At 33.7% G+C, this 23,969-nt stretch overlaps 1 protein-coding gene and 2 non-coding genes across 3 annotated transcripts in view; 1 reads left to right on the plus strand and 2 right to left on the minus strand.

Moving 5' to 3' along the window:
* Positions 1-256: 256 nt before the first annotated feature.
* The window catches only part of Gyc88E (Guanylyl cyclase at 88E), a 97,864-nt gene continuing 74,151 nt past the window's right edge, over positions 257-23,969 (minus strand). The window contains exons 3-16 of the mRNA XM_076130726.1: positions 19,195-19,476; positions 18,830-19,035; positions 18,372-18,495; positions 18,050-18,191; positions 13,462-13,588; positions 12,818-13,022; positions 7,530-7,676; positions 7,038-7,170; positions 6,511-6,738; positions 5,703-6,125; positions 5,382-5,475; positions 3,622-3,697; positions 3,012-3,177; positions 257-2,754 (exon numbers count right to left, since the gene is read on the minus strand). Coding sequence (XP_075986841.1) covers positions 2,450-2,754; positions 3,012-3,177; positions 3,622-3,697; positions 5,382-5,475; positions 5,703-6,125; positions 6,511-6,738; positions 7,038-7,170; positions 7,530-7,676; positions 12,818-13,022; positions 13,462-13,588; positions 18,050-18,191; positions 18,372-18,495; positions 18,830-19,035; positions 19,195-19,476 — 2,658 coding nt within the window. The 3' untranslated portion in view covers positions 257-2,449. The remainder of the gene's footprint in view (positions 2,755-3,011; positions 3,178-3,621; positions 3,698-5,381; positions 5,476-5,702; positions 6,126-6,510; positions 6,739-7,037; positions 7,171-7,529; positions 7,677-12,817; positions 13,023-13,461; positions 13,589-18,049; positions 18,192-18,371; positions 18,496-18,829; positions 19,036-19,194; positions 19,477-23,969) is intronic.
* TRNAA-CGC (transfer RNA alanine (anticodon CGC)) lies at positions 21,488-21,559 on the plus strand. The gene has a single exon. It is a non-coding gene; the product is annotated as a tRNA-Ala (tRNA).
* Positions 21,857-21,930, minus strand: TRNAI-AAU (transfer RNA isoleucine (anticodon AAU)). Its single transcript has one exon. It is a non-coding gene; the product is annotated as a tRNA-Ile (tRNA).

Below are 23,969 nucleotides of genomic sequence, written 5' to 3' on the forward strand. Positions count from 1 at the left end.
AAACGAGACTTTTCAAAATTAAAGGAATATCATAAAACCTATGTTGAACCCATTCTTCTCATTGAAATAAGTGAGGGTATACCTAATCATTGCCCTATGAGTATCATACCTAGAATTATTTCTTAGTTAATATCATAGGTGGGCTACAATAACTTCGACACTGTATTTTTCTGTTAGTAGCTAAAAAGATCCCATATCAGAGCCATAAATGCTAAAATAGTAGTCTTGTTTGATGAAATAAAACAAATAAGTTGCTTTGATGCATTTTTAATACCACAAAAGTGAGATTCACAAGTTTGGCAATTAAATTAAAACGGTAACCATAAGCGTTTCTGTACAATTTGATATATTTTAATAAATAAGTACAACTATTACACTTGCTGTTCGCAATAACGAACTGTACAAAATAAAATTATAAAAAACAATTTTACTTATAACAATGCTGATTATTTAATGACCTAAATCTTATACGAAAAATTTCAAACCATCATTTTTAGAAGCAGTAGTAGTAGTTGATTTTGTTGAATGTTTACAACACAATGAACAATAATTGTGTAAAAGAACACTTCTATTTAATTATATAAAAAGTGTACTTTAAAGACGATGAAAGAGAGATTTTCTCTTAGTTACAAGTAAAATTGCTTTATAACTGCATATTATCACAACTTAAAAAGGGTAAAAATCAATAACAAAAAATAAAATATCAACATGAATAATCTCAAAACGACTAGATAAATATAATTTAATTGACTCACAACACTCAACTACCGGTGAACTTCTGCTATACAAATAGATTTTTTTATTGTTGAAATATATTTGAAAACTTATTTCTAGTAAGTGGCTCTTGTCAAACTAATTTTAAATTAAATTGTGCCTAGACGGGCGTAGCAGGAAGTATGTTTAATTAAACTTAATTTATATCACTTTCGATAAAGTAGCGTGTTCGCAAATTTTCGACATTATCGTACGGGCCTACGTTTGATTGACAGACATATTGGCGAAAAAGATGCTTGACGACTTATTTATTGTATAGGTACCTACATACTAAAAAATACAAGTTTTTTAAACATACATTTTTCAAATTTTGATACGTCATAAACATATTATCTGTATAACAGATTTAAGTAGACACATTAATCATTTCGGAAAATTGCTCACGTCATTGTCTTCATTTCAGTTGTGTCATCATAATTTCTCCACTAATGATTGTCCAGTGGTGGAGGTGTGTTTAGTGCCCACAGTTGATGACAGGTTTGGTTTCCTGAGCAATTATCGTTTATAACTGATGCGGTCAGGTTGGGAAAGTCTGCTTTTGAAAAAAAAAGTTTGCCACTAATTGTTAACTTTGTCCATAGATGTTAAAGGCGATCATTATTGTTAAGATAAATTATACTATCGTTTTCAGAAGTAAAATATAAATATACTTGTTGTGATTTTTATCATTCGATCAACAAAGTCTGTTGTGGTATAATAGCTAGGACATTGACTTTATTAAAAAACCTGCTACACCCTTTTCCTTAAAAACAAAAACCATCTAACACGATTTTAAAGTGTCACTAAGTAACATTCTATACATCTAAAATATAATAATATAAGTACAGTAAAAATATCGACTTTGTATCGTGTACAAGAAAATATACTCTATAATTACGTTTATGGTTAATTATCTATAGTGTTGTCTTATTTATAGAAACCACCGTCAAACGGCGTCAAAATTTTTGATATATTTTAATATATTTTATGTTTATTTTCTATTGTCATCGTGTAAAGCTCATAACTTGATTATTATGTCGTAATCGTAATCTTTGGAATTATTTTTGGGATGTATTCGTCTGAGATCTATTAAATACTAAAAAGTTAAATATTTTATTATAGATAAAAATTCTATGCCGCCATTTTTTATTCCACAGACATTTTTTTTTTACGTTTTAAGAATCTATCACAAATATCTATGAAACCAAAATAACGGTTCAAAAACTTCGATTGCACAATTTAAATATTTCATTTACTCATAAAATAATTAAGTACAAGATTAATATAACGTTAACGTCTAATATGTAATATTTTATAATATAAAATTTGTTTTATGGACTAGAGTGAATTTGTAAATAGGGTTTTCAAAACGATACATAGATATATTAGGCCGACACAGCAATAATACAATAATCAATATGAATAATTCTGATAAAAATACTGATATTAACAATTTTGGTTTTGATATTAAATACTCTAAATTAAAAGCCTTATTTCACTCTATACTATACAGGATATGCAATTTAACTAAGTCGCTATAAAAATAAGGAAGCCGATTGATAGTATTTCTCCTTAGTTTAAAAATAAAATTGTTCAAACCTTTTTAAATTCTAAAACACTTATATTTTCATTTATTAAGACAACGGAGAGTGAAACAGGGCAATTACGAACTACAAGAGATATAGGTAATTACTGTTTAAATAAGATGACAACTTGAATTACTAGATTTATGTCTCACGTGTGGGTTTCCGAAGGCTCCACAGCACTTTGTATGGTGGTGTCCATGGGGATGGACGTTCCCTTGCAATGTTTTTTCTTTGATAGAATCTTTACTGTGTTGTTTGTGAGTTGAACATTGTTTAGGGTGTCCGGGAGCTATTCGTGCCTTGAACCGGCCAACTTTGCCCGGCTTGGGGTGATTTTCTGTGTTATCTGGCCCACTACATATGTGTGGTACTTGGTTTATATCTGTGTGAGCGTCTTGGTATTCCGTGTCCGTTTCTGGGAAGTAACAGTTTCAATTAGATTTACGAATCATTTACCTAGTATAGATCTACAAAAGGAATATCTTCAAATATTCTTTGAAATTATTTTTTGTTTTCTAATTTATTATTAGGTACAGTTAAAACATTATAAAAATACATTTAAAATAACTACCGGACGTCTATTTATGAAGCAAAGGATACATGAAATACCTACAAATATGCACACGGCAGGAGACTCAAAGAAAGAAGGCAGCATAAAAGTAGGTTCTTTACCTATTTCATCTCCACTATGCTTAGCAGTAGAAGAAGCAGTCTCCGGCCGCAGCAGCAGACAGGAGTCCCCCACCGCGGGAGGAGCAGACCTCGGCGGTGACATCCTCGACACACACTGTCGGACCATCGTGAAGCATCCATTTGTTAGCGGACTACTCTCTGACACCTACAATATAGAGCCTCGCTGCTTTTAAATTTAACGTTTGGTACCATCACCTGGTTAATTTGTGCGAGATTTGAAGTGTGGTTTTAGTTACAGGCAGTCAGAAGTAAAAGTAGAAGACCCAATATATCGTAGTTTTAAAATAGATAGAACACCTAAGTAACTTGAAGGCAATGAAGTAGCAACGGAATGTCTAGACTGTACAGTGCATTCACAAGCTTAGGGGGCCCTCGGACTCTGGCCAAAATAAAACATTTTTTAATTGTAGTTTAGGTATAGAGGACCTAGTTTATTTTGTTGTACCCGGATCGCACACGACCTGACTACTCCACTCCTTGAAAGTGTATCAGCTTAAGAGTCACAATTTAATTAGTTATAGTTTGGCCTTATGAGAAGAAATTTTATAAGTGACTGTTAATTATTAAAATGTAGGTACTATGAGCTTACTGTGTCGATATTGTCCTGTTCTCGTTCTTTTGGTTGTGGAGCAGTCCCCACTCTGCATGGTGACGTCGAACTGTAACTAAATAGAGCCGAGTGGTTTAAGTTGGCATATATTTAAAAAAAAACCAATAGGGGATGTTTATTAACGGATACTGATACCGAATCTGCAATTTATAATTTTCTTTTCTGTCTGTCTGTCTGTCTGTCTGTCTGTCCTCCGTCTGTATGTGTCGCTATCACGTAAAAACTACCGGATAGAATGCACTGAAATTTATGTATATGCATACAATAAGTAGTGGAGCAATTTCTAGGATACTTTTTATAGCATAAAATTTCAAAGATTTTTAGAAAATTGAAAAAAATACGTAGAAATCGTTTGAACCTGCGTTTCCCTATAGAGACCATAGATGGCGTGAAATGGATTGCATTTCACAACATTCGCATATAGTTAAGGGTCAGCGCAGACCGAGAGGAGCGCAGCGGAGAGGATTTTTTTAACGCACTTGAAAATCAACTTTAAAATCATTCAAATAAAGTGCATAATTGCTTGAACCTGACAAAAAATGCTCGCGCGTCCTCGAGGATGCGCGGGTATCCCCGCGCAAACTCGAGGACGCGCGAGCATCGTACGAATAAATTCAATGTTGTTACTGAGTTTAAAGAGAGAGAACGTCATTTTTATTCTTCTTCAGTCAAAAGAGCAATTATAATCATGGCCCAGTCTACCATCGTTGACGAATTTTCACGAAAACTGGCCTGTTTAATGAAGAATGGTAACCTAGAAAGTTATCCTCGCGCAGGCTCGAGCAGTCGCGAGCATGCTCGAGCATCCGCGAGCCGTAAAGAAAATGCTCGAGACCGCGGGAGGATTATTCCGGTCTGTCTGCGCTGGGCCTAACGCGGCGCCTGCCGTATCGATACCTGTTGTTCGCACCAACCAATAGATGGCGTTATAAACCGCAACAAAGCATGTTTTTTCTAATTAATTTATTTTGATGGCTTTATTGTAAAAAAATACCTTTGAAACATGCTATACATTTATAAGATTTTTAAACATAAATGTTGTATGATATATTACACAAAAATGTTGGTTTACGTGGGTCCGGTGCGATCGGGATATCCTAGATGGCAAACCGAGTAATTTCGTTTGTTGTCGTTGTTCGCCGCAATTGACAGATGGCGTTGTTGTTCGAATCACATAATATTTAATAACCAAATTAATTGGTTGCATTAAGGAAATAAATTGGATAGCTATGAAACAGACTATGTGGTAAGTTTTAAAAAATAAACAACGGATAAGTATAAAAAATAATTACGGGTTACGCGGTTTCGGACGTATCATCGCAAGTATACATTATTACGCGTCTGAAGAGCTCCGGCGCAGATAGGACCTATAATAATATTCTGAATCCAGACGGGTAAGCAATGGTCAGTCTATTATAAGGTATTATATTTTACACTGTAAACTGCTACGGATACAGACGAGAGCGGAAAAGAAGGTAACCACAGGAAATCAGGCCTGCCTGAGCCTGTGTCACATTGTGTGCCTTTCGGGTCCCTTTCGTAAATAACCATTAGATGACAAAAGAGTTGTTAACATTTTTATGTGTAGGTGTATCGAGTGCTTCGCTATTCGCGTGCTCAAACGAATAAGCAACAGTACGAAATTCACGCGAGCGGAGCCGCACGGGTCAGCTAGTATAATAAATATAAATACAGCAATGAACTTGTGTAGTAAATAAAATATAATTCGTAATATTTACCAGAAAGAGGAGTTTAGACTATCAACGGTCCTGAGAGGTTCCGACTCAACGTCTGTCCACATCGCCGCTACACTCGTTGAGTTTGATCTTGATTCTGAAACAGACAACATAATTATAATAAATAAATAGAAAATTTACCGCGTTAATGCTAGAGTCTCCTCTTGTAATGAGGTAGGAGTTAGGTCGGCCACCACGCTGGCCAACTGCGGGTCGGGGGACTTTTCCGACCTTCAATAACTGTTTTATAGAACTGTCAGGTATCAAGGGTTGCATTATGATGTTAGCTAATTAGTCTAAATATCTACTGATTACAGTCCTTACCTCGTTCCCTCTCCGCTCTATTAGGTGAATTAGCAATACTCCGTCTAGCTACATCTTGAAAAGTGACAGGAGAATACATCCGTCTCTCTTCCACAGGTGACGTCATCGTCGTGGTCGGACCATTAGTGGGAGCCTGAGATCTCAAACTGGGAGTAAAATTCTGAACCGCTATAATATTCCCTGAACTATTAACTAAAGAATTAGGTCCAGAATTTACTATAGAGTTTGGTATATGAGTTTCGTTCACAAGTCTTGGTGTGGCTTCTTTGTTGTTTAGTTGTTGCGCTGAATGTTCAGCGATACTGTCTCTCACGTCTGCTGCCCGCTCCCATTCAAGTTCTGTTCCCGGTTGAAGCTGTGATATGACTTTGGTGAGGGATGGTCGAGATTCACGACCTTCTAGCCAGTAGGTTTTCATTGCACCTGAAAACAAAGATTGCCTCACAATTTTTGTAATCTGTCACAGTGAATAATGCTTTAAGCATTTTGTGTTATACTTTAAAGAGATCGCGAGTATTTCACGAGCATATTAGTATGTTAGTTCAGTTTCAATACGATCCCAACTTTTCCCCGTGGCACAGTGGTTAATAATGTCCACGCCGCTACCATTGTGTAGGAAGGTCGTGGATTCAATTGGATACGGGAGTAGTCGTATAAAAAAACTTATAACATTTTTAATGTACGGTTTACTTTATTGTAAATTTTAGCTTCTAATTATACGATTTATAGACGAGAGCTTTGTTTGAATACATGAAAGTAAAGTTAATTACATCTAACGGTGAATTTTTAACAACGTTATATTTCTTACCTTTGCCTTTAACCTGTATCTCTCCCCTCTCAGTCACCATATAAGAAGGCGACAGTAGTTCCTGAGTGGTCTGAGAGATGTGTATCCTCATAGCCTCTGAGGTGCTCTCCATCCGTGACGCGGTGTTCACTGAGTCTCCGAACAGACAGTACCGAGGCATCTTCAGACCTACGATACCGGCAACCACTGCGCCTGAGTGGACTCCCACGCGGATTGATAGGTGGGAACCTGAAGAAGGAGATAATGTATTTTAATAAGGTACCTACTGCAAGTTAACTTTGCCTTGAAAACGATCCTGAAAATTTAACAATTTAAACGTTTATATTGTGAAATTTGCTTCAGAAACGTGATTGTTTTTGTGTAATAGATTATGGTTTGTCTATGGCAAAGTTACGACTCGTGGGCAAAGTTGGCAATTTTGACATATTTGGAACAAAATATTGTTATATGTTTTAAGATTTTATCATTAATATTTGTAATAAATATTAGAGTTTTGTATAGGTCGACATACTTTTCGTTAGTCTTACCTGTGCTAGGGTCCTTTAAATCAGTAATAGCATCCACCATGTCAAGTGCCATGTCGCACACTTTTTCAGCGTGATTGTCTTCTTTTTCAGGGGCGCCTGATACAACCATGTAAGCGTCTCCTATTGTTTCTACCTGAAAGTGTAGTAATAACATCTTATTAGTATGTTTATTTGTCGTTATGTTATCCATTATCACAACTACCTTTTGCTATGATTCGTGATTTTTTACATAGATCGATATACCCAGCATCGCAAAAGACACATAGACAAAACTTCTGTATTTGAAGTATTATAATGAACAGTAGGGAAAACATAACTCCATAATGGAAATCCGAAATCCAAAATTCGGAAAAGCTCCAGTATTTTACTCATAGATAATGGTTCAAAATATGATTATCAAAGTCAAAAATTTGTTGATAACGTTGTTTAAGACAAAATTGTTTCAATAAACAGGGAAGTAAAAACCTGGAAATAAATTGCTTAAATACTTACCTTATAAACTCTGTTCCTCTCGGTGAGGGTGTCGAAGATGGAGTACATAGCGTTGAGCATGGAGACCACCTCCATGGGAGTGATGCGGGAACAGATCTCTGTGAACGTCACCACGTCCGAGAACAAGATGGACACGCTGTCGAACATCTGGAAAAAGTAATTGCAGATTCATCTTGAGAGAGTTTGTAGCGGCTCCCTACATACAGCGACATCTACTGGGACCAGCGCGCAACCAACCACCACGCGCAGTGTGACTGACGTCACAAAGTCCTAGATCGCGCTATCGAAGTTTGCACTGCAACTGACTATATATACAAGTTCCCGACTACAACAGTCGGGCAGCCTAGGCCCACCAGGCATGATCACCTCGCCTGGTCGGAGGATCCTCCCTTTGCGATGGAGGAACATGATCACCTCGTTGCTCCACAAGTTAATTTTGACTGCTGAACACTACAACTAGTACAATATTTTATAGGCTGTTGTTGTTGTTTGTCGTATGGTTAGTGGTCAACCTAGTGTCAAAGTTGTTCAAGCCGCCCGCGAGGCCTTTGTCAAGGCTTAACGACTGTTATCTTTATTGACAACAACTGGGACCGACTTTTAACGTGCTCTCCGTATGTGTTTAATTTTATAGGTAGGATTTTTAGTTCCTTACTCAGTAGTACCACACCTAGATAGGTTCTAATCTAGTAGGAAATATTAGAAGTTATAAACCAACATTAATATGTATCATACAAACTTCATTAACATTTACATGTTTATAGTAAACTCATGATTCGTGTTCTGTGAACTTGTGTCACCTGAGTAATTACAAAGCAAAGTTTTGCGTTCCTTCGTATTTTCATCATTTAATAGGCACTTGTATAATTTTGCTTTTAATAGATGAATGATTCCAATTCTTCATTGTGCAGAATCCCGAAAAAATCTCAATTTAATTAACTATCTCACGAGAAACTATTGCATACTTATCCCTCCACTCAAATGGTACACTTTTAATGATTCAACCTCAAAGAATATATCCAATATTTGATGATGTCAAGAGACGCACAATTCTCTAGAGTTATTACCGTTATAATAGAGACAGTAATTAATGTGAAAGTAATTACATTTCTAAGCTCATACGTAGAGTGATGTTCTTACAGTTTGTTGAAAAGGAGTAATATAAGATTTAACAAACTTCATATTTGACTTGCGACATAAGATTGCCTTAGTTGCTGTTAGTCTTTTCTTAAGCAATTTCTGCACTTAAAATGATTATTGCGTTGCAGAAGACTAGAGTAAAATAGGGTAACAGCAGGTATAAACTACAAAGTGTTTTATCCAACATTTTATTCTGATCAGTTCTCAGTAACACATTTAGGTAATCTATCTTATAATAAATCTGTAGAAAGGTCAATTCTGTACATTCAATTTGGTAGGTTAGGTAACGGATACGGACAATTTTTGTTTGCCTGTCAGTCTGTATGTTTCAGTATCACGTAAAAACTACGGGATGGATTGCACTAAAATTTGGTATACTTAAAGAATACACGAATAAAACCTAAAACTTTACCTTACAGTCATCCACCCAAAAATATCAGAAGAACTTAAGCCTTGCTTTTAAAACTACACAACAAAAACTTTAACGATAGAACCTAGAAACACTATCGTAATAAGAACAAGAATCGTATCTGAACATCTTCATAAATACTAAACAAAACAGAAAGCTGAAATTATTTACAGTTTCTTTATGAAACTTGATATTATTTCAAACTAATAACGGTATCCTTTATCTCATCAGCAAGGGTATGAGCACGGACGGGTGTTTGTTCAAAGGCTTTCGCTTGAGGAAGTGCCGACACTGCCTACTGAAGCTGTGTGTGAGGTCGAGGCCAAATAGTTCTGATGTGTTCCGTTGTGTTATTTATTGACCCAGTTCCAGTCGCTTTGGTGAACTATTTGGAACGTAATATTTGGGCATTATTGGGACTTAAACCACTAAACTGTAGGAGTTATTGTTTAGGAGTAGGTTTTATTAAGCTTTTTGTAATGGTGTTTAAAAAAAAAAAGTTCGATTACTAGTTAACGTGCAACGATATCAAAAATCTTTGAATGCGGATATGTTTGTCTCAAAATAAAAATAAATTTTCTTTTAGTTAATAAAACTGTTGATTTAAGGTGTCTTCAATAATTGTAGAAGTTTCCCTCCATGACCCACCATTTTTTTCAACCTGAATATGTTTCTTTCGCGGTTCTAGATAGGCTATGCTGTGTCAGAATTATATGTAGCTTCCAAAAGGATTGAAAGGTTGATTGCACGAAAGCGTGTTATATATACTACTTATTGGTTGTACCCCCATAGCCAAAAACAGAGTAGTACAGAAAGAGTATTTTGGCAGAATAATGGCTATTCGTTATCCTACCTATTATTTAATCAATTACGACATCAACTACAGTCCTTATGTGATAATGAGAATCGTCTACTGCAGTCAATGTCATAAGTCTCCAATAAACATTGTTTTTAAAATTAAATTCTATTTCAAACACAAAAGGTTTTATTTTCAACTCGAGTAACTTTAACATTATTGGACGTGAGATTGAATCATTACGTTTGGCGGAGTTTAATGGAACAACTAAATTAAAGCTTTTGTTCAAATAAAATAATCGATTTATGGGACGTTGCTGTCTGCTAATGAAAAAAATAAAGTTATTTATTTGAGATGATAAAACTTATTACGTTTTCTGTGTTATGCTATTGTCTCAACCGGTAGTTTACAAGCAGGTACCTATACAAATACAGCCGTATCTTAAAGATTCTCTAAAAAAATTTTTTGAGTGAACGCATTGCCACATTGAGTAGAAAAATTAAGCCCTGAGCTCTGTTTAAAAACACAGAAATACGAAACCATAATTGTACCGACTGTAGAATTGATCAACGCAAAATATTTTTGCTTCAAAAATAAGTTATATTTTTTCAAAATAACACCCAAACAAGAAAAGTGCCCATGTCCACTTTTTTAAAGTTTTCAAATGACGTAGACTAAATTCATTTGAAAGTCGGCTATCATTATTTATTCATGACACGTTCGTATATTTGCGTAGAGACCCACGATCTAAAACATTCAACATTTATGAGACAAATCCCTTTTGACTCACATATTATAAACTTTATTAGGATAGTCTTTCAACCGGCACGGACTAAAAGGTGCTATATTGTAGGAAATTCGTGACACAGCCGATAACATCAATTTTACATAGATAGGCAGGTACTAGGTACTGGGAAGAATTATTTTTTGTTTAAGTAGGTATATTTTTTTATTTAGCCTATGTCATGTCCAACAGCTGGGCAAAGACCTCTAAGAATATGTCCAGCTTCCCCCGTCTTCGGCGAGTATCTTCAACGTACATTCAGCATGTGTTTTCAATAATTTGAAATGATTTCCGCAAAAAAAATATGAACGTATAAAAAATCTTCATTTAGTTTTTGTGCAAAAGTGTCCGCATTCCTCAGCCATGAAAAATTATGTGCGTTGACATTTTTATCATTAGTCAAGCAACATAGCAACTTTAGTGAAAAAATATTATCGTTGATGGTATCCCGTGTGGATTTTCCTCGAGTTTCTTCGAATTGATCTCGTTATCGGCATCGTAGTAAACAAAGGACTATTTATAGTAGTGCTACCAATTTATTATATTTATAGACCACTGCAAATGTGTGCTCAGTAAATATAAAAAATCTGTGGAAAATATTTAGTGATACCATAGTTAGATACCTATATATTCGACGTTTCTGCGTAAAATCAAAATATTTTGGAAACTAGATATTTTGTTTTAGCTACTGCTAGATTTTTGCCTTTCCGCTAGCTGCCCGTACCTGGACAAAGGTTAATCCTTAGGACATTTTGCTTTCTTGACTATTTAAGAACATTAAGAAAGGTGTTTTTTAAAAATGGAAATTACTTTATAAAGTTTCGTCTTTCAAGAAAGCAACAAGCTTCTATTCATGTTTTCTACACATATTGTGATTTTCCCTCCTCATTCCCTACAACGGTCGTGTAATTTTATTCTTGTCATAAAATATCCCGATACAAATTGTAACAGGGTAGATGGAAGATTTGACGAAGGAATCAAAGCTGTAACGTTATATGGGTCGTTAGTCGTTCCTTTACGTTTATTATGCCTGTGTAACCTAGATTCTGGCCTGAATGGTTTGATACGTCGAATGCATTTGAAGGCTCGCCTTGAGCCGTGATTACTGGTGTTCGATATACGGCCTGGTAATTGGACATATTCACTTTATGAGGGTGTCAAGAATAGAATAAAGCGAAATACTTTGCATATATTTCTTTTCTCTTTTTAGGTTCAGCTTTCCTCTCGCTGGTAGATGATAATTTGAAATTGTAATTTTAGATCGCACCTGTTCTCTGGGTGAACACTTACATACCAGCAAAATAATAAAAATATTATCAAATTAGTGATATTTTAGTAGGCAGGAAAATAACGCAAAAACACCTTTTAAAAAACCCTTGGTTGTCAAGTAATTCAATAACTAATGACAACGAAAAAAATACACATAATTATGATGCTTGAACTTATGCCGAAAATTTCCGAAAACCTCGAGTTCTGTTCCTTTAAAATTCTCCGATATATTTATTTCAAAGTCAAACCATTTAACTTAAATAGTCCGTCTCCTAAAAGATGTCTAATAAATCTATTCACTTAGTATCGACATCTTGTTGAGAGCTCTTCCTTTATGCAAATACAAAAGGAAGGAGGAGGCTTTAACAAAATGAAAATAGCGAGGATCAAAGACCTTTGACAGTTTTTACGTCAAATACTTAGTTTTATTAGAACGGTCGATCCAATTTCGTGAATTTCTTTTTAACCAAATGTATATAAGAATGTGCTCTTCATATTATTAAGATAATGACCTAGTGTTATTTACGCAAATTTCTGTAGTTTTATGTAATTTTCATCAACGTTTTTGTAACAGATACTTGCGTGAGAAATTTTTGTTCTGTTTATCCTAACTGCTAAATTCTCTGACTATAAACAACATTGCCTAATTACAAAAAAATGTATTTAAATTCTGTCCAGCCTCAATCGAACATCAAAGACTGCAAATAAAGTCAGTTACCAGCTAGCAAAGCTCTGCAAAGAAGTCCGATCAGTTCTAGAAAACTACCAACCTTATCTTAAAATTATGCCTTTTATTATACTGGTTAGATTTTTTTTAAATAAAACACAAAACATAAAAGATTGGACATAATAATTGTAGGCTGCTTTTAAATTACGTTTAGTCAACTCACCTCACAAGTATCAATAGGGTTCTCTCCGTTCCTCAGTCGATCAGCGACCTGTTTCGGTATCATCTGGTACAGCAGCTCGTCGGTCCTCTTCATCTCTTCGTCCAGTTTCCTCATGGATTCCTCCAACTTCTTACTCTTCTGCTGCTCTTGGTCTAACGCCAGTTTCAATTCTACTGACTGTTGGGTACCGGCTAACATTAGATCTCTGCAAATGAGCAAAAAATATTGTAATTTTGCCTTCCTGGATGCATTTTCTACTACTATCGAGTATCGACAACCGGCTAGCTATCGAAACATTTTGTATGAAAATCTGATCAGCGCCGCTAACGGGCGTCGCAGGAACTATTTATTTTGGCAGTACATTTTAAATGTCAAACTATCGAAACTCGAAAGTACCAACTGAAGAGGATCTTGCTACTGCTGTATTTTGTTACGTGCCACTTTTGTCGTGAAAAAATGAGACTTTTTTATAATAAACTAACTTTATTTATAGTAAAGTGGTAAACTATGACACCAAATTTTATTCACGTTCACACGTTTATCATATTAAATAGTCAACCTGATGGCAAAGTTCATCTAAGCCGCTCGTAGGCCATTGCAATGGCTTACATCGAGCCGAGTTTGATTTGTAAACGAATATTTACCTGCTAAAGTCATGCATAGACAGATCATTGATGTACAGTCCCGTGGATACAAGAGCAGAGAGGTCTGGCATCACAGGAGTTCCCAGGTACATCATCATGCGCCAGTTGTCCATGTAGATCATTTGACCTGGCCAACACAACATCCATCCTTAGAAACTAAACTTACCTAATTTATATGATACTTATATACTCACCCTCTTATTCATAAACACACTATAAACCTATTTTAGTTAAAAAGCTACTATAATATGTTTTGTTTCATTTCGCTAAGGAGTGAAAGAAACAAAACACTTTATAAGTCTTTCATAACTTCATATATTTTTATGAATGAGAGGGTTAATTTGTATCTTTTTGAATCATTTTCATGTGCAATGCTTTTCTAAATTTAAAAAAGAGATATATAATAAGTTAATGACAAGAAAAAGAGATTGAAGAAACTTTCTGTCGAAGACTTTAACAAGTTACATTAATATCGTATTTTTCTATTGAATATAAGTATAAATGGATATGGTTATCAGCTATGAGTCTGACCCTTTTCCTCTTACTTTATATTCAATTGGGGACGCCATGATATGGGTTTAAAAACCCTACGTAAAGCCAAATATTTGACCAAACTGATTGCTGTGTGAAACAAAATTGCTTAAAAAATACACAATTTGTGAAACGTGATTTTTAAACCAGTGCTTTGAAAACAAACTTTGTGAAGATACCAAAAATACTAGTGCACTAATTTCTTTGTATTTACATTATGAAATTACGTCGACACTTGAAAAGCAATGGCAATTTCAATCACCCTTACATACATTTTGCTATGCCAGTGCCGACGTGTGAGTGTTTGTAAGAAATAACTTCAAAAAACCGACTTCAAAGCAAAATATTACTCAATGGCTGTATCATTAAAGTCCCAATAAAATAAATGAGACCATGGAAAGCACCAACTTTTAAGTAAAAAACGAATGTAGAACCTCCTTTTTTTGAAGTCGGCTAATAATATAAATAACATGTGCCTTGTTTTATATTGCTGTACTCTCTTAACTGTACAGTTTGTTCTATAGTGCGTCTTGTCTACCTTTAAGATGTAAATTAATGACGTCAGGTAATCGTCTTCCGTCATACGCAAATCGCTTCTTTGGTACCATTCCTGGAAAATTTATTGCATGTCAAAACTTTTGACCATTACGTCTATTTTTAGATAGAAATAGTACGAATTAGGGCTAATAATATTATTGCATAAGTAGATAAAGATAAGTGCTATACATACATACATTGCTGTCGGGCACTCAATAACGAAGATCAGCAATAAAATACCTTAGCTTTAATATAGTATGAGTTCTAGGCTACAAATATCAATAAAAGTAAAGATTTTCAATATCTTCAATATTGCCCATTAACATTAATAAGATTTCCTCAATAATACAAATTATGTGTTTGTTCCGGCTCTTATTTCCATTGTATAAGAAGATTCTTTAACGATTGAGAAATATATTTCAAATTCAATATTCATTACCATTTGCTATAATTTTGTCTCAACAAATTAACTGGTTGACGAAATAATGAGAAAAACGAAAAACGTTTCTAGAACTCGAATACAACTGTATACAACAATTTATTTTGTATCGAAATATAAACAGTTTTAACAACTCTATAAGTCTTCTCTATAATGCGAAAGCTAATGATTTCAATGCGTTAAAATCATTGCCGTTTATCTTCCAAACTGTTATTATTTTCTGCAGTACAATACGACGTGTATAAACACAATACATTTAGTTTTCCTTGCAAGCGTCCTCAAAATCCCGCACATGAAGCTTGCGACACATATTGCGGATCTGCGGATCTATTACGTCACGGTTCAGATATTCTTTGATATGACAGTTCTTTATTTTCATTCTGATTGAACTTCATATCATACCCTTGTTAAATTCGCTTTGAGTTTCTGACTATTTAGGTTACAGTCTCAGTGAGAGCGAGTTGGCAAGAATTTTTTTTCCTTAGCCTGTTTGAATGTCCCACCGCTGGGTAAAGGCCTCCCCTCTTCCCTTTCAAATACCCCTATCGGCGGCAAGATCCGATCAGAATAAATTATATATTATCATAATTATTTATCCAGTTAATATTTTGATTGCAAATAGACACAGTAAGGGTCCATCATAGCATTACTTTTAAGGCATAATAACCTATACCTAGTCTGAAATAAATTTAATTGTAGACTTTAGGTTTACATACAACTACATCTTTTTCGCATCGATAGTCAACCCTTAAAAACCCTTTAGAAAACAGAAAACAAAAACTTTTTTTGTACGTCTACAGTATTTACTTTATATTATTATTTATTTTTGTCGCTATTTAAATTATGTTACGCCTTAGTTAGGTTATAGAAAGAGCTGTAAATAAATAACCATCATTTTATTCTACCATTTAATCACGACTTTTAACTCGCTACTCGCTACCAAAACCACAAAAAGCTTACATTACGCCCGTATTCGGTAATGAGCTCGCAACTAGTATCTTCCGCAGTAAAAATCGTGTTAAACCAAGTTCCAATGTTAACGAGCCGTCTGGCGTCTTTACAGCTTCAGGTAGCTATTGCAATTTATTGAGGTCTTGTTACTTCGCCGTCTGCCATTTTATGTAGGTGGCTTTTATTTCAGGATACCTTTATGAGTCTAAAGGCGACATGATACGTTTTGTGGCCGTCTAATTTGAAGCTAATGGATGTACGTTAAGCGCTAAATACGCCAAATTTTGAATGGAATGCCCGGGTGATATCAAGTTATGAAAATGTTTATTTAAGCTGTGAAAGTAATAGTTCTTAAAGGACTGTTGAAATTTTAGTCCACATTATACCAGCGTCGACTTACGATCTAAGTAAGTAAGTCGATGTCTAATTAACGCATTATGTAAAATAATTTAGATAAATTTCTTAAGATTATCGGGTAATATTAGGATTATGAAGCAAAGGTTCAGATTTCTGCCGATAACTTACGGGCCCTAGGGATGGTGTCAAATATTTAAGAATCATATTTCATTTTTATTTATGTCTTATTAAAATTCGAATGTCACTTTCAGTTATTAGTTGCGCCCGCGAGACCACAAGGTCTGCGGTTTTACTGGAAATGAGAAGTTTCTCCGTTTTAATACCCGTTACGTAAGTTTCTGTTACTTTGAACAAAACAAGGAGAGAAAATCTAACTAAGACTAAGTTGAGTATTGAAAATTTATGACTGTTTATTAAGAATCTAGCATCTGTTTGGAATGCAGTAAAATTACCGGTTCTTAAGAAAAACGGAAAGGCAAGAAATTAAAATCGATTAGGAATTAAATAATAATTAAAAAAGAATGACAACGCGTATACGGTCATGATGATCCTAGGAAATTAAAATAATTAAAGCACAAGTGTTACTGCGGCTTTAACTTTACTATAGGTAATAGACGTTTTTCTAAATGAAATCACAAATTAAGTTTAGTTTTTGACCTAGGTTCAACTTATACTTGCACACAGGGCAGGCAGTACCTATCTCAGCGCACTTAATTCTTATACCACAGCTCTGGCAATCTATGGAGAAATAAGTAGTTTTTTTATAAAAACGTTCCCAGCGACACTGTTTTTATTGTACTTTCCATTAACTGCGTTACGACGCGTTTTGAATATCCTGAAGCAGATTTCTTTCCTTGCCGAACTCACCGTGTTGAGAAACAAAAAATAATATCGATTTTCGTTGAAAAGGAGACTCCTTGCAGTCGACAGTAAATTCCAATTTATACAACCAATAGTTATTTATGAAGTGTTTCCTCAAGTTGGAAATCTCTACCACTTCGCCGCAATCGGAATAAATCCAATTAAGAAACTGTGACACCGAGTGATATGGGTTCGAGTCTGGGTTGTTCAACTGTCAAATTGAAATATTGGCGATTTGATTTAGGTGTGGTAACATAGCTAAAGTAACATTGTTGTTTTATTTCCCTGTAGGGTGCGAAAGAGATTTATTTTGCTCACTTTTTAGTAGGATAGACCTTTTCGTGGTCAAGTTTTTATTTATAAAGTATCTTCTAGTGTCTATTGTTTTTAGTTTTGTATAAGTTGTTAAAACTTTGGTTCTACAGTATTTAAACTAATTTCAGAAGCGAATATTCTAAAAATAAATATGTTTTAATAGACCGTTTGTTAGCTTCCACCATTGCCTATCATTTCTCCTTAATAAAGTTAATTGATTCCACTTTCATGAATTCGATAAATAGTGTGATGGGTGTTTACGAATATTTGTTCTGGAACATCTGTTTAGTCGGTCAACGACACCTGCAAAAACCTCACATAGTCTATTCTGCATTAAAATTTAAATTTAGAGAGGCATTTCACCTAAGAACTACGACGCGCGAAGCACTCCTCTTTGTAAACGTAGATAGATAAATATTTAATTAGTGTAATTTAAGTTTTGTCATGAAAATGTATTACTTACTGAAAATATACAATATAATTTAGGAAAAAGACTTAATTATAAGATTCTCAGACATCGTTTAACTTAAACTGAGATTATGATACGCTTCACTTGATTGTGTGTTAATTTATTCTCATTAAGTAGTTTGATATTACCTTTAAGTCTAAGATTCTTCTCAGTGGTGCCATCTGTCTCGTCTGACAGTCGGAGAGCCTCGTTCCTCTTGTCTGGCGCCTTCTCATGCATCACCGCTTCTACGGTGACCAGCTCGAAGATATTGTTTGTGCGGTTTAGAATCTAAAGAAAAGAGTGTTCAAAAATAATTGATTTTGATTAACATCACAAGAAAAGTGTCTTAAATAAAATTACAATAGTCTCCAGTTGTTAGTCCAAAACAACCTTTTCAAAATAAGTATTGTAAGCCAAATCTATGCAAGTTGAAACACAATTAACCGTAAGATAGAAAAGAAAACTTACTGTTTGAAATTTGAAGGCAATGAGTGGTCGAACTAAGTCAAACCAGTTTGTTATTTTCTTTCCCACCAAATCTGGCAGAATAACCATGAGTGAATTACCAATACTTCGTACCACCATGTCCGATCTGAAAATATAAATTAAGTTTAAAAAAATACATTTTCTATGACTTTTCGAGCTCAAAGTTTTGTTTTTTTTATTTATTTTGCGTGTCATCATACAGAACCAGGCAAAAGACTTTTTAAAGAATTGGTTTCATTTAAAAAAATCTCAATGAAGAATAAGCTTTTTCAAGGAATTTTCGTATTCTCGTAAAGAACCTCAACATTTACTGTCTAATAAAAAATGATATTTGGTAACCATTCTGTTTGTGTTCGAGTTAAATATCAAAAACAACGAAAGTAATGAATTCTTATAATGTTTTTTTTTGTATTGATAGAGAATAAGTCTGTCCAACTCACCCAAATACAATACAGAAAGGGAATATTTCAAATAAAACCGATGCACTGATAGGTAAATGTTTCTCTTCTCTAGTCATAGCCAAAGAAGCTAGCGTGAAGGCGCGATTGTCGAACGTCAATTGAAATGTCACGTGAACTGTATCAAATAGCAATTCCTCTCTGAGCAACTCTATTCGCATCTCTTTGTGATAAAAATGGCGGGCTACCTGGAAAAATATAACCATATTATTTACAAGAAGCAATTTAAACATAATATATTATTAGGAGTGTGAAAGATTTGAGCCCAAATAAATAAGCCTGTTTGTAAGAACCTACTCAATGAAATAAAATGTTAAAATTTTATTAAAAACCAAATAGTAACTTACCTCCCTAATTTGTCCCATAGCATAATATACAAAACCTCTTCGTTTTGACCTATAATGTAAAGTCAAACCTTGTCTTGTCTCATTTTCACAAATAAAACTCGGCGCCCTCATCCTTGGGTAGCTGAACTTCAAATACTCGTGTAGATTGTCCAATCCGTTAAGAAAGTCTCTCATATGTCTACCAAGTACTGATAAAACTCTGTCGTAACCATATTGTGACACAAAACCAACGAAATATACTCCCATTTGATCCATAAATTCCCGCTCTGACATTCCTAGTACCTGTAAGAGAAAACGCCTGTTAAAAATAAATAGCAATGCTTTGTTCAAAAAATGAATTGCTCAACTGTTTTAAGCAGGCGCTTTGTATGGATCTAGAATGAGTAATTTATTATAAATAATAATATTAAATTGAACATTTTACTTCTGGTTATATTGTAATAATCTAATACAAATAATAGAAAGTTAAAAACATTAAAGTTATATTAATAATAAAAACGTTGAAAGAAGTTAATAATAAAAACGTTGAAAGAAGGCCCAAAGTGTGTTATTTGCAGATGACACAACCATCATCATAGAGTGTAATAAAGACATAACAATGGACGCTCAAATAAATCAAGCCTTAACTGATGTCACTAAATGGATAGACTATAATAAACTAAAAATTAATGTTTCCAAAACAAACCTTATCAATTTCAGAACATACAGAAGTAAACCCATGCAACTCAATGTAACACATGATAATAGTTTAATTGAACAAGTTCACAATACAAAATTTCTTGGTGTTATATTTGACGAACATTTAACTTGGAAAAACCATATTGATATGATTTGTAACAAAATAAATAGATTTGTATTTGCCTTACGAAAAATAAAAGATGTTACAACTACTCATACCTCTCTAATGGTCTACCATGCCTACGTGGTTTCCATAATTCGATACGGTATAGTGGCTTGGGGAAACTCATCTGAGCTCCCTAGAATACTAATTGCGCAAAAGAAGTGTTTACGTGCAATTTTTAACATCAAATGGTCTGAGTCGTGTAAACCATTATTTAGAATGCATAAATTATTAACTACCCCCTCCATATACATCTATGAAATTGCTAAACTCGTAAAGGCTCATCCAACATTATTTGAGTCCCGAGATAATACAAATAAGAGAAAGCTTACACATATGGACTTTGTAATACCAACTCCAAAACTAGAACTGTTCAGGCAGAATTGTATATACATGGCTCCTCTTATTTATAATTCATTGCCAAAATCTATTACCACCTTGCCATATAAAAGATTCTGCATTGATCTACGAGAATGGCTGGTACAGGAATGTTATTACACATTAAATGAGTTTCTAGAAAAAAATCCATGTAAATTTTATAATTTGAAAGGAGTTAGATGAACATAATTAATAGTAGGTATAACTTGTGTGATATAATAGTGTATACTTGTGTGATATAATAGTGTATAGGTACTTGTATAATATAATAGTATAAATTGTTATTAATATGTTTTTTTTTTTTTCTTTTATTGCATTTTATTATAGCATTATTTTGTTATTTTTCTTTTGTTCTAGCAATAAGTTTAAATTTTAAAATTGATCTCATGTTTAGTTTAAGTTATAATATAATTAGTAACTAATAGGAATTCATTTAAATATAACCACAAATACCTAATTTGCATGCCAGAACTGTTGGCAAATGTGTTGAACTTAACAATTGTTAACACCTTTAATGTACCACATTTAAGCAAATAAAGATTTATTATTATTATTATTATAGTTAACTTTATAACGTAGTTAAGTGTCAATTTTTTAAGGTTATGTTTTAATACTTGGTTAGTATTAAGATTAAATATTAGGTACGTTAAAGTTAATATCAATTTATGTGATAGTCACATTGAACATTAGCGAATGATAGCTACTGTCTATCAGAATCTATTATTTTGTCTAGAGTCAAGTAGTATAGTCATGTACCTATATGGTTTTTCAAGCAGTTATGTTAACTCATGCCTTTTAGTTAGGTAAGTGCTAAGTTTGTACCTTTTGCTTAATGTTGTTTAAAATTTATACCTATCTAAAATATCTTTTTTAGTATTCAGAGAAGCTATTAATTATTAAGAGAGTAATGTATTCTAAGGTAACGATTCTTAACCTCATACTGTCTTATCCACTTTGATGAACGACGTTATCTGAGTTTATCTATAAGTATCTACCACAGAAAAAAAATGTTAGAACAATACTCATAAAAGTAGTCTCATGAATTTGATCTATAATTTCAAAGCTTATCGTATCGGGGATGTAACTCAGTGGTAGAGTGTCTGCTTCGCATGCTGAAAGTCCTGGGTTCAAATCCCAGCATCTCCAAATTCTCTTTTTGTGTCTCAGTCGTATTTTTGTAGTTATAAAAGGGATTTTAATTAACTTTTTTTCAATATTTGATTGAAATATTGGACAAATAATATCTTAATTTGTATTTATTATTGACGAGAACAACGGAGTACAATGGAGTATGTTGACTGATACTGAGTTTCTTATAAAATTAAACGTTCATACCCTTAATACACGCAACAAAAAATGACCAATAGTGCTTAAAATATATAAAAATTAAAACCGAAATCAGTCTTCTTTTTTATTCACGTTAACTTTCTCAAAAAGAGAATGTGGCCCATGAGGGGATCGAACCCGCGACCTTCGCGTTATTAGCACGACGCTCTAACCAACTGAGCTAATGGGCCGATATGTGCCATGGCGAAATAGCCGACCAACATCTGTAGACTTAAGAATGAGGTATACCAGAGACACTTTTACGAATACAAAATAATCTATGTACGTTCAGTGTCAAAGATATTATAATATGTCAATTGTCATACACTGTATCACATTTATAAAAGCAGTTCTATCAATCAGAATAGTGGAATAACTACTCGCAAATAACTTTTTATTTACTACTGTATTAGCAGCAATAAAATTGATATCAAATACAAAAACAGTACGATTGAAAATGTGTCTGAATACATCTTTGTAATGTAATATTTAAAATGATGACAAAAAATTTACAAAAGTTAATATTCTACAATAAAATATCGTAAAAATTAAAACAACGCATGAAAAATCCTATTACTCTAAAATATTTAAAAGTACCAAACATATATGAAAATCTATAAACTAAAACCATACCAAGAATCTTAACAAAAGCATAAAAGAAATAAGATAATCCTTAGGTATGAAGGAACGATAAAATATACACGTCTTTAGAAATTTCCTTTGGAATCGGACACGTTTAATGGCGGGATTTCCTTCGCGTAACTTTAAGCTGCTTTCAGCTTCAAGACATTTTCATGATATATTATTAACGTAACGAAAGTTACAACAATTTGGAATTCAATATGAATAGAATTATGAGCTCAGATCTTGGTAAGGAATAAACTATTTCGCTCTCTTGAGTCTACTGTTATGAAATGAACTAATTATGTGAACCAAAAGTGATGACAAAATCTATGCGGACCAAAATGAGGCTAGGTTTGAACAAAAGTGTTCAATTTTAAACTGAAATGTGAAGGATTTTTATAAAAATCATGTTCTATTCTAGTCTTGGGAACGGATAGGAAGACTTTGAAGATTAAGTATTTTATTAGATATCCTGTTTCTGTAAGAAGAAGCGGAAATCTCTAACTAGACGAGACTTTCCGATTTTTTTATAATACATTTCAATGGATCCTAATTCTTTCTTGTCTTTATAGGTACTAGCAAAACCAAGGGAGGATGGTACGTTGTATTTGCTTTCTGTAAACTAAAATACGGTTTTCTATATCTATCATGCTCAGAGCGAGCTAAAGTTATGATAGTGGACATTTTCCCTGTACTCAATGAAGTTCTTACCGCTATAAAGTTTAGAGCAATTTGTCGGAATTGAGATGAGTTTTAAATGTCAAGTCTGATGTAGAGACGAGATCGAAATGAACTAAGTAATCCGCGAAATATTACATTTTAAGAAAAGCTTGTGTGAAAGTTACACAATTTTGTTTGGCTTTAAACTGTTTGTTTGGCTTTAAACTAATTTGTATCTATCAAAAAAACTATGAAATAAAGATTTTAATTTAGCTAACAATAATATATTTTAGAGTTATATAGCAATTAGTTGACTTTTTATTATGGAAAAATGTGCAAAAAGAAAACAGTTGCGTTTGACATTGCCCTCGTTGCAATACATTTAAAAACATCCGCGGCCTTATTACCTTTTGCAACGATCATAAAATGAGGTCATATTATCTATACTCCTAATAGTTCAAGTTCCAACTACAAATCAATGACGACACACATCAAAGACTCGTAATTTATAAACTAACGCACAAAATACATAAATAATAATAAATAACTCAACGCCATTCAATATATTGCGCAATTTTATTTTTAAATTCACCAATCGTTCGCTGATTCCTGAGATTTTTGTAGATTGATTTGTCTTTGGTATAAAATGCGGCCATCTTGTTTTGATGACGCCATTGGATGTTTGGATAACTCAAGGTCGGGTTTGTGACGCTTTACATTGACATTGTAAAGAAATTGTTTATTTTTATTCAAGAAAGGTATTTGCTGGATAAATAGAGAGAAAATATGAGCTGCTCTAGTAGTGATTTATTATGTTTGCGTAGAAGGGATGCTGTGAAATCGCAAATACGCTATTTGTTCATCCAAAACAAAGTAAATATAAGATTTGCATACACGTGATTATAATTCACCTTGCTCACGTGAAATATAACGCAATCTCTCTGAC

Source organism: Anticarsia gemmatalis, chromosome 24 (assembly GCF_050436995.1).
Source record: "Anticarsia gemmatalis isolate Benzon Research Colony breed Stoneville strain chromosome 24, ilAntGemm2 primary, whole genome shotgun sequence".
In the NCBI taxonomy this organism is placed as follows: domain Eukaryota; kingdom Metazoa; phylum Arthropoda; class Insecta; order Lepidoptera; family Erebidae; genus Anticarsia; species Anticarsia gemmatalis.